Source organism: Haemorhous mexicanus, chromosome 6 (genome assembly GCF_027477595.1).
Source record: "Haemorhous mexicanus isolate bHaeMex1 chromosome 6, bHaeMex1.pri, whole genome shotgun sequence".
NCBI classification, from domain to species: Eukaryota; Metazoa; Chordata; class Aves; order Passeriformes; family Fringillidae; genus Haemorhous; species Haemorhous mexicanus.
Window position 1 is genome coordinate 26936519 of NC_082346.1, and position 11744 is coordinate 26948262.

The 11744-nt window shown below is 44.6% G+C and overlaps 1 protein-coding gene across 10 annotated transcripts in view; it reads left to right on the forward strand.

The window, feature by feature from the left end:
• PHF21A (PHD finger protein 21A) overlaps positions 1 to 11013 on the forward strand; it is a 134023-nt gene extending 123010 nt beyond the window's left edge. For all 10 annotated transcript variants that reach the window (XM_059849437.1, XM_059849434.1, XM_059849440.1 and 7 more), the window contains 2 exons: positions 12 to 115; positions 2000 to 11013. In XM_059849437.1, coding sequence (XP_059705420.1) covers positions 12 to 115; positions 2000 to 2254 — 359 coding nt within the window. In that variant the 3' untranslated portion in view covers positions 2255 to 11013. The remainder of the gene's footprint in view (positions 1 to 11; positions 116 to 1999) is intronic.
• Positions 11014 to 11744: the final 731 nt, after the last annotated feature.

Below are 11744 nucleotides of genomic sequence, written 5' to 3' on the forward strand. Positions count from 1 at the left end.
CTGTTTTGCAGCAAAAGAAGAGGAAAAACAGAAACTACTTAAATGGAGTTCAGATTTAAAACAGGAAAGAGAACAACTAGAGCAGAAGGTCAAACAGCTCAGCAATTCTATAACAGTGAGTATTGTCCTCATGAATAACCCTTGACCTGTGTTCTGGTGCCACAATGCAGGGAGAAAACTATTATAGAGCAACTCCATCTACTAGACCTGTCATCCACTGGATTTATTTAGAATTGAGTGAGTGCTTTCCTTTGCCTTTTAGGACTTTAGGGAGCAGGAATGAAATAAAGACAACATATGCTTACATCGAGTCTCTTATACATGATCCTTGCTGAACATGTAGGTAGACGTATGGTGACATAGAATATCAGCAGGTGACAAAAATGACCCAGAGTGCTTTTGTCTGTGGGCAGTAAATTGAGTCCAGCTCTAGTGGCTCAGTTAAATAAGAATGGTTGGGCCTCTGTGTGTAGTGATAGTTACAGCCTTGGTGCACTCTCCAGACTTTTCTGATGGAAAAGTGACCATTTCCTCACGGTTGACTCTCAGGACATTGCTGTGTTGCCTTGGCAGTCAGCAGCTGAACACTGCACATGCCTCTGCATGGTATTAACTAGACAATGTCATACTTCCAACCAGAAACCTTCATTTCCACCTTAGTTTATTGCAGTAATTGGAACATACATATTGATTTGGTCACTCTTCTCACCTTAATGTGCAGATTAGTCTCTTGAGATGCCAGTGTAAAGTTTGAGCCCCTTCTTGGTGCAGCCCTAGTCAGTATCACATAATGAAAATATAATCTCCTGTGTGGCAACATCTGTAAGGCTGGATTCATAACGGCAGACTTTTTAGATACAGATGCACTTTCCAGGCTGCATTTTTCCTGTCTTTGCCTATTAAAGCAAAAGTGTCCTGTTTTTACAGACCCCTCAGTGCTGTCAATACAAATAAAATGATTGTGAAGGGCTGGCTAGCAGTGCTGGAGACTGTCACCTTCTGGTTAGCAATAGCTGAGTGTAGCCTGAGCAGCACTAGACAACTATCACTGTTTGTCAGTAGTGTACCCAGGCAGATGCAAGGCCTTAACTTGAGGGATTGGCAGTGAGCAAGGAGAATGTTCATATTGGACCTGTCCAAAACAAGCATATTAGGTCTAGAAGCTTTAGGATTATTATGATGCCATGAGCTGCATGTGAAAACAGTAAAGCTAAAACCAACAGTGTCTGGATATCAGCATGGATAAAAGATTTGAAAAATGTAGGAAGGTTGCAATCTGCATGTAAAAACCTGAATGTAACAGACATAGCTACTGTTTCTTCATTTTTGTAAGTTTCAAATATACATATAAGCAGTTTTTCACTCTTGAAACATCATCTGTGGGCTTTTTTTAAAGTTACCTTGCCCTGGCACTTAGCTGATGAGCTAGCTATGTTACTACCACTTCTAAGAGAATGAAGTGGCCACAAAATAAGATTTTCAAGTGAAAAGGAGTTTGTTTTCCTTTTCAAGTGCCCTTTTACTTATTGAGAGAAGGAAGTGATGTTCCTGCTAAAATGTATGTGAAAGCAAAGGCTGTATCCCATTAATGGTTTGCACACACACTGTCAGCAGTCAGCTGCAGTGGGATGCCTGAGCTTGCAGATCTGAGTTAAAGAAATTTCAGTAATGCAGTACTAATAAGAAGAATTGTAAGAACATACACTTGGAAGTTTTCCTTCAAAAGAAACACAAAAGTATGGAGCTGTCTGTGTTCATTTGCACACCACCTTGGAATGAAAGGGAGCCGTGTCAGGTGACAGCTATTTTATTTCCTCAGCCTGCAAATATGAATTCTCCTCTGAACACAGCCTAGAGACTCTTCTAGGCTGGAAAAGTGAAGTTGCAGCTGCAGTCTTTTCTGAGTACTTACATTTAGATCTGTGAACATCATATTCCTTCTCTTGCCTTCTTTCATTCATAAGCTCGAACTTATTACTGGTTTTCTGCTTTGCTGTAGAAATGCATGGAAATGAAGAATACCATCCTTGCAAAACAGAAGGAGATGCACAGCTCCTTGGAGAAGGTAAAACAGCTGATCCGCCTCATCCAAGGCATCGACCTTTCAAAACCCATAAACTCTGAGGTCAATTCAGTAGCCATCTCCAACGGCATGGACTCCACTAACAATACTAATGCTGCCACCTCCACCTTAGCCCCCTCCCCTTCCCAGAGCTGCATGGTGAACTGTAACAAGGGCGATGAGACTAAATAACACAGTGAAGTTAAGAAGGAGCCAAGGGAGGTGGCGGCGAGGAGAAAGAGCAAAATAAAGAAACTCTAGAAAAGCAAAACTGGATTTCTTCTGGAAAGTGCAGAATTCTTTAGTTCTTTGGTTCCAGAGAGAGCGTGAAGATGCTTGTGCCAGGCGGCACCGGAGTTTGCCAATTGATCCTTCTTATTCTGTGTGTACATGCGAAGTTTGGATCATGTTACATGAATAGTGCCAGCTGGGGGTTCTTTGCCAGCACCATGCCAAGTGAAATAATATATTTACTCTCTCTATATTTTACACCAGTGTGTGCCTGCAGCAGCCTCCACAGCCACTATAGGTTTGTTTTATTTTTGTTTGGGGTGAGGAGCAGGGATAAGGGAGGAGAGCAGGTTTCAAGTTCCTATTTGCAGAACAGTTTGTTTAGCTAGGGGAAAACAAAAACAAGTCCAAAGAGCCTATGGGCTTTTCCTGTTTCTAAACTCTCAGTACTATTAAACCAAAAAACCAGAAATATAAATTATCAAATCCCAGTGCCCAGAAGGGACAAGTCTATCAAATGAGCAGTATTTACTATTGTTTAGACAGGAGATGTACAAAAGGAAAGGAGATGGACTTTTCACTGAGTAACCAGCACATAGAATCATAGGATATGCTGAGTCAGGATCACCGAGTCCAACTCCTGGCCCCACAGGACACCCCAAGAATCACACCACGTGCCTGAGAGCCTATGGGTCCTCACACTCATCCAGAAAGTCTGTTTTGGGAATGGGAAAAGAGAGGGCCAGAAGCCAGGGTCAGCTGGGAGCATTGGATAGAGGTGTCCCAAGAGAAAATGTGCATCAATTACTTGAAAATGAGATTCCATCCCTTTTCTGTATTTATAAACAACACAGGTATCCTGAACAAAGTAGCACATAACCCAGATGTGTGAACTCAACAGAGAAATGTCCTTTTCTTTCACTTCCTTTCTCTTCTTTTGGTAACAAGAACTAAATAAGGAATAGAAAAGCTGTTTTTCAGGCTGACAGTCTAATTAAAGAGGTAGATGGGACCTTGCATGGTATAGATTAGAAGTAATAGTGTCAGTGAGATACAGTGAGTCTTTGTGAGTCCTTGTGTCATCGTTTTGGGCACTGTTTTTTTATGCAAGGGCAAAATCTTTGTATCTGGGGGAAAAAAAAAACAACTTTTTTAAATTAAAAAGGAAAATAAAAGATATTGAGGTCTTCCTAGTGTTACTTAAAATAAGATCAAGGTAAGAAACATTGTAAAAAAAATTACAAAAGTGCTATTTGTTTCCTAAACAAGTGATTTCTATTAAAAAGGTGTCAGAACTGGAGAAAATGCTGTGTACTTAGAATTTTTTAACACAGACTTTGCTTATTTATGATGATATTCTGCTGTGTTTTTGTTCTAAAATCTAATGGGACAGTTTCCATAGGTTCTACCATATATCTACTGGCTAAAGTCTAAAGAGAATCAAATCCTACAGTGCTGGATCTCACCCCATCTGGAGGATGTCCCAGGCTTGTCTCTGCTGTTACTATCTCTCTCCCATTCTTCCATGTGTTTGTAACCCAGAGAAAAGCAGTTGGCAGTGTGCTTGTGTAAGGCTTTAATAGTTCTGTGATACAGACTGAATGAGAGACAGTGAGTTGGACTGAAATCACCCTCTGTTCTCTCCTCTTGTTCAAGTTCATCTCTAATGTATAATCTTTTCACTCTGGACAGAACTTGCTTTGTGCTTCCTGACTCTGGGCTCTGGCTCAGTTTAGGGTGCTGATTCTGGTCAGGTTGTGTCCCAGGGCTGTCTGGCTTCACTACTACATTTACATGTTTGGGCAAAGCCCATTTCCACTGGAAGTACCAGGAAAACTCCCTTTACTTCCTTACTTCCTGTGGGAGCACAGTGAGCCACTGCCCACACAGGGTGAGGCAGTGTCCCCAGTGTGGTGGCCTTGAGAGCATGTGTTGGGTGGTGAGGCAGACCTGCTCAGCTGTTCCACAGTGAAAGATAGAAAAGCTTTGCATTTCAAGGATGCATTTCTGAGCAAGTGAATACTCCAGACACCACACAGCCTGAGAGAGTTTCTTTGCTGCCCCAGCCAAGTGGGCTTCTGTGGAGTTCTTGGAGCTGTTTTATTCCCTCTCCTTTAGGTTGCCCTTCTGCCCTTTAAGGACTTGTATTCCTTCTCTAGGAGTGTGCACTATTTTCAGCTCTGGGCTCAGAACTGATACCCTGAGTTCTCACATTTGTCTAAGTTGGGAAAGTGATTCTTACACACACTTCTGAGCTGAACCCTGACTCTGTCTTTTGATGTGTGAGTTCTGTTCTGGAACTAGCAGAGCTGGAAGGATCAGTTAGCAGAAGTGGCAGGGAGACAGCTGGGCAGACACTGTCAAAATGGATCATACTAAAAAGTCCTTCCATCAATCCAGTTACCAATGGGGTCATTACCATTGGGCAGCACTAGGCCAGCAACCCACAGCATTTAAACGAAGGACTGTCTATTTCAAGGGTTGATGAGAAAAAACAAACTGAACATGAGCCTTCTGTAGAATATGAGCAGTCAGCTAACAGCCAGATATTCAAGAGAAGATGCCTTTTGGAACATGTTGGTCTTCAGCTGAGCATTTGAGTGATTCTTAACAGCATCTTCTGAAGCATTGAGTATTCCTGGTAAGAGACTGTCTCCAGGGATAGGTGTGCTGAGTCTTTGTGGTTCTCATGCTCTTATTTCTGGGTTAACCTGAGCTCTCTTGGAAGCAGTGCACTATTTGGAGGTAGGAGGCTGTGCCTGGAGACTCAATAGTCCTTCTGATTTCTTTCCTCATTCAGGAGAGGATGGGAATGAAATTCACTAGTAGCCATATTTAAATTTGCACAGAGTTAATCAGCCAGGAGATGTTAAAACAGCTATTACTACTTTCCTGAGGCATCTGCTTGTCTCCAGAACCCAAGCAGATAAGTACAGATTTTATATCCCTTTTGTTACAGCATTTGTGTTCCAGACTGTAAAAGGATGCCTTTACTTAATCATTACTTGGCAGAAAAATGATCTTAGACTTTTTGATGCTGCTTAGGTAGTTTTCTTTCTCTCTCACTGATCCTGTTGGGATGCTTTTCTCCTGGCTCTGCAACAGTATTAGCCAATAGGCAAGGAGCATTCCTAGGGCTGCACTGACACTGGCAATAATGCTGCTGTGTAGACACAGTGAATTTGGGTTATCTCTGCCCAATTACCTACAACAGGGTAGAAGGAGAATTGGTGTTTGCTAGATACAGAGGAAAATGGGTTTTTTTCTTAGCTGCTGTAAGAGGTTCCAATCAAGGGAGAAATTTAAACTGTGATAGCTTAAAGATCAAGCTTTTCTTTTGGGTTCATACTGGTTTGGGGTTTTTTCTCATGTAATATTTGAGATAGAATGAGTTTCTACTGAAAATTACGCTCTTTGGGAAGCTGTCATACTGGCTGTGGTTTTGTTTTTCCAAACCACCATCAAGATATTAACTAATTCTTATGTCATTGCTTATCATTGGTGGGAAAAAAGTGGCTTTTAAATCTCTGTTATAAGGGAAGAAATGAGACCACAAAGGAATATCATATCAAAGATGGTCCTTGCTCTCAGCCCAGTGCTAGGGGCTTTAAGAAGTCACCCTGCTCTTTGCTCAGAAATAGAGCAAGCGTTGCAGAAGTTTCTTTTTCCCTTCTCCAGCTGTTCTTCAAACTGCTGGAAAAGTGTGTTGTGGTCAGAGTGGGAAAGTGAGCCTGTGACCTGGCTAGAGGAATTGGTATCACCATTGGTCTTTTCATTGTCTTTGTTTAGAGCCAGCAGTGAGTTTAGTGCTGTACAAAACATGGAGGAAGCAATACTTCTAGGGATGATTGGAAGGTAGGGTGAGTAGCATGGCTGATTCTTCCAAGACATCATTAGCCATGAGTTACCATGTTGGTAGGATGAAGTAATGTTTTGCATGAGCAAAACGGGGCTTTGTTCTATGTTGCAAGCAGGTTTCTGTCAGTGGGGATATGAATTAAAAACCTGGAAATTAAAGAGGTGATAATTGTATGGGCAGATCTATTGGTTTTATTGTTGGCAGAAAAAATAATATTGCATTTTATCTTTGCTAGATTTAAGAAAGCAAATCTGTATTCCAAATGTCTAGAAATGTGAAACCTAATTCTGACCTCCTTGGCTTCAAATCTTCTTCCCTGTACTGTTGCAGAGACAGCTGTAAAAAGCAGCATGGTCAGCATTCAGGAGAACCTGGAGTGAAACCTCCATCTTAGTCCCATCAAGCTGTGGCAGCCCACAGTATAGGAAATAAACTCTGAAATTTTTCATGTTTTCACATTCTCATGAGAAAACATTTGTGAATTTGCAGTGCACATGTTTCTTTTCTTTTCCTCAGCTAGGTTGCACCCCACCCTCTTTGATTCTAAAGCACTAATGATGAATACATGCTTTTAATGAAATGTGGTTTTAAAATAACATATTAAGATGTTAAACCAAAATTCAGTCTTTTACTGAGGGCCTCTCTCAGTGAGCTGCTCAGATAACCACCAAAATACCAGTGTTACGCTTCCTTGGGGACACGCCCCTTTGGGCAGGGTTCCTCCTGTCTTTTTAGAGTTGTTTTGACCCTTCTTCACCTCTTGTCCTCCCTTGGAATTCTGGAGATCCAAGGCAAGTTAAACTTTGCTGGATTACTGCAAAGATTTTTCTGACGAGTATGTAGGAGTCAGGAACCTGGAGAAAGAGGAAGATGTTTTGTTGTGCAGCTAATTCATTCGGCGCTTAGGCTTGCCTGGCCAACAAACTACCTCAGTAAAGTCCATTCCCAAGCACTATGGATTCTGTAGTTTCTGGCATTCAGAAGGCAAGAGGTCCAAAGAACTCTTCAGCAACCAGCTAGGTACTGGTCTCTGAGGACGTGGGAGCAAGCCTTGCAGTGACCTGCTGCTGGATCCTTGTTTTCAGTGGTCAGACATGGACCAGAAAGTGACCCAAAAATCAGATGGGATCGGGAAAAGGGAGAGCTGCAGATGTCTTGTCTCCAGGTTATTGCTCTCTTGCTCAGATCCTTCTTTAAGACTCAGTCCTGTTTCTAACTCCTACAGAATGGAATGTAATACTTGAAAAGTACTATGAGTCTCTCTATCCTTTACCCTTAGCTCCCATTTCCCTCCTGTTTCTCTCTTACCTGGGACAAGAACTTTCTGCATCATTGTGTCTTGTATAGGCTGAGCACATAGTTGATCAACTTGCCAATAAAGAAAATTATTTGTACCATGCACTGGTAAGCTTGGTAATTAAAGACCCATGAAAAGACAAATGCCTCTCCCAGAGGTTAATTTAATTGCGGGCTTGTATCAGAAAACCAAGAGCTTACCTGTGTGAAAGTCTGTCTGTATCCCTGTCAGTATTACTAAAATACCTGAGTAATGAACAGAACAGAGGCTCGCCAAGAGCACAGCTGCTGTGGAAATCACTGTGCTGTGCAAGTCCCTGGAGTGTATCTCATGTGAATAGCCAGGCCATGGCTTCCCATCTCCCTGGGCCAGAGGTGGATGTTGCAAGGGACAAATTAAAGGACAGGAGCCTCTTTTGAGAAGTGGTACAGGGCTGGAGATGGAAAGGAAGAGAGAAAAAGCAGGAGCAGCAAAGGAAACAAAGATTATGTGGGGTAAACCAGAACAGAGAGAAAAAATATGGAAAGACATTAGGTGAGAAAGTGAGGGTAGGAAAAATCCAGGAGTGAAGCAGGTCTCCCTTCTGAGTAGATAGGTATTTCTGTAGTTACAGGGTTTGAAAGTTCAGTGGAAAGAGTAGAACAAAACCACTCTTTTATCCTACCTCAATTTCTGACATGGGTTGGTCTGTATTCCAAAAGGAGCAGGTGTGGTGGGAGAAAAGAGCTACTTAGGTGCAGACTGAAAAGGCAGTAGGCACAAAGTCATCCCTAGCTCTGCTTCTGCTGCTGAGTGAGCCCATCCTGATGAGAACCTTATTTGACTTCCAAGCTACAACATGGGGATGAAGCAGATCAAGCAGACCTTGAGGCAGCTAGAGCCGACTCTAATCTGGACTGTATTAATTAAACATTTTCTTGGCTGTAAACATTCCCAAAACTAGCTAAAGGTTCAGCTCTGCTGATGTGGTTGCACCTTCCTAGTTCAAGTGCTACAATGAGCCTAGCTGAAACCAGCATCCACTCCCAGAAGCCCTGGGTTCTGTGTGAGTGAAGGAGATGATATGGAATAGGATGTGTGATTCAGATACTTCTCAGCCACCTCCTGGAGTATCTGTGGAAGATCCCTGCTCTCTGGGCTGTCATATATGGCAGTTCTGTGCCAAAATCCCTCTGTGTGAGCAATGCCTCCCTGTTTTCTCAGGATCTGGTTTCTTTAGGGACACATGGAAAGGGGCATTTCACCAGTGCAGCTAAACAAGGGACATGTTTGTGTTAAGTTTAATGTAACCTGTGAGGAGCTGAGGGCCTGCCTCTCGGCCACATTGAGCAGCCAGACCAGGGGGCACCCTCCTGGGAAAACAGCTGTCCCAGCTCTCCTGTGTAACAAGGGATAAGCTCTGTGCCTGTTCTTCTCTCTCTAGTATCCAAGCAGGTGTCAAAGGCTTCAGATGGAGAAACTCAGCCCACACCTTAGTTCTAGAAAAGAGGAAGCACTTAAGGACTTGGTTACTATCAGGAGTGCCTGGTGAACTCAAAAGCCTTGAGAGTGTGGCCCTGTTGTGGGTGGAGAGCTGGCACAAAAAGGCAGCAGCACCAGTGAGCAGTATTGATCAGCTCAGCACCACCTTTTGCATCTTTTTTTCTTTTTCCTAAATTTAGACTGGCAAAAGTAAACCTCAACTTATCCCTGCCCTTTTGTCACCAGCCTTCTTATATCTGTTCTGTTGGAAAACAAATGAAGTATGGTTGCCTTTGTGCTTTGAGAACACTTTTCTCAGTGAGCAATCAGAACTTAGTGAGCCTTGGGGGTATAGCTCAGGTGGGGAAGGGAAGCAGTGTCACAGGGCAGCTCCTGGGGCTGTGTTCTGTGACCACCCTTGATTTTGGATCCCTAGCACTGAGGTTTGATACTGCAGCAGCACTGGGTACATGCTGTGCACGTGCAAGGGCAGGGGTTCCCCTGGCTTGTTATCCAAGTTTGTTATTGGTGTCTCAGGTGGAGCCAGAATTGCTGGGGTAGGAAAAGAGATTGCTTTGTGCCTCATGTTCCCCTCCGTAAGGCAGGTACTGGCAGTTCAGACTTTGGAAGAGCAGATTTCCATGGCTGCAGGCACTGGGGTAGGCACTGTTGAAAGAAGCCCCGTGCTGGGTGTGGTGGGAGGCTGCATGTTTCTGCTTGTTCTGGGCTAATGTGTAATTTCTAATCATAGTCTTATGTTTCTTCACTTAAATTATCACTGACATCAAAACAGTGATTGACTCTAGAGCCAGGCAGTGTCTTACCTGTCCACTCTCCCTTCCAGAAGGTGTGCTGTCTCTGAGTTGCTCCTGATGTCATATGTGACAGGCAGCCAAGGCCCTCCTTAAGGAAGGTTTTTGCTTCTGCGTAAGCCTCTGAGACTCAGGCAGCACCACAGAAGCAGAGCCAGCAGCAGTCATGTCCCACAAGCTGCTTCACTCTAATTACAGCAGCAGGGTCCCCCCAGGTGCCATCTTACATGGTCAGAGGAGTCTTGGCTTCCTCTCACAGCCCCACAGAAGCAAAGCATGTGTTCCAAACTCCACTGAGCAAAGATTAAGCAAGGTAACAGCACAAAGCAGGGGAGCCTGCTAGTGCCGACCTGTCCAGGCTTCCAGGCTCCTGTGGAGGAAGGAAACAACTTTGCTGTGTCAGCAGCAGTGGACACAGGTGGTGCTGAGCTGCTGCACCTGCAAGATCTGGTGCAGCACTGGGGTGGCTGCCTGTGCTGAGTTTTCTTTAGGGAGCTGACTGGCTCTACACTGCAAACAACTCCTCTGGCATGTCTGCAGCTGAGGGCAGGAGGGTTGTGAAGGCAGCTCTGCTTGTTTAGGAGAAAATACTCAGGCTTCAGTCACGGCTTCATGTTCCTACGTTCACAGCAGCACAATCTGTGTAGATTTATTAATGCCACCATCCCACCTGTGTGCCATGCTTCGTCCCATTCCCCCGTGCCCACCTGCTGTTTCACCAAGACTGAGCTGTAAAGTGGGAGTCGTGGCATGTGCCTGGAGCAGGAGCTCACCCTGAAGGGCTCTGTGTCGGAGCCTGGTCCTTTCCCCAGTCTGTCTGATTTCTCCAGGGGATTTTGGTGACCAGCCCCCAGTTCCAGCAGTGCTGTCGCTCTAGCCAGGGGCCGGGGGCAGCTTCTCTCCCAGCTGGGTTTCTTATGGCAAAGCCACAGGCTCTGTCCTCTGTGAGCCAGTGGCACCTGTGCTGTCCCATTCCCCACCACTCTCCCTTCCTTGCAGGCCCTGGTGTAAAATGCCCTTTCTGACTGGTACTGCTCTGTTGTCACAGAATCACACCATGAGAACACCCACTTGTGAACTGGTTTGGGATTTTTAAATATCTCTATTTTTTTTAGCCTGATGCTCATAGTGATCTGCAGTATCTGCTGCCTTCAAGTTCCTTGTGGTTTCAGTTTTGGTACAAATGTGTTTAGATTTTAGCAAATTAAAGTTGGGGGGAGGGGGTACAGAGCATCTGATCAATTTGTATTTATTTATTTTAACATTTTACTAAATAAAACACAGTAAAATATCTTGTCTCCTTAGCTGTATGTACCAGGAGGGGACAGTGGGTCCCACAGGCACAGGGGTTGTAGCAGTGCCCATAGCAAGCCCCCAGCCCCAGGAGGGGTGTCTGAGCATGGCTCTGTGCGAGGGCTGTGTAACACCCTGGCTCATTTTCTTGGCAGGGAGAAGGGCACTACGTTAGGAGAAATGAATTTTAGCTCCAAAAGGGGCTGTGCTCAGTTCAGACAATCTCTCTGGCTCTGACTCTGTGGGTGCCTCCCAGCTGATGCTGCCCGGCAGAGGGCACATGGAGACCAGCCCAAGCTGGGCTTACTTCCAAGTACCTCCACCCTTGCAGGAACATTTTGGGCTAGTGACTGTCTAGGCTGGGAAGGATTATCTGGAAACGACGGTGTACAGCCCTCCTGCTACAGGCGTACCAGCACAGCTCCCAAACAAACACAGAGCCAGCATTTCCACTGCCTCCTATCTACCGAGGAATCGTCTGGAAGAGGCCTGCTCCATCTCAGCCCTGCTCCACCATGGCTCTTGCAGTGTCCAGATCTGATCTAACCCTCTGATCTTGCTTAGTGTAGCAGCAGCACAGTGTCAGTGAGCTTGGGCTGTATTAAACAAAAAGCTGCTTGCTAGGGACTGGTGAGGTGGAGCTGCCCTTGGCTTTACAGTGATGAGCAATGTCTTCACAGCCCTTTCCCAAATAAAGCCTCAACACTTGCTCCTGGCAAACCATCCTCG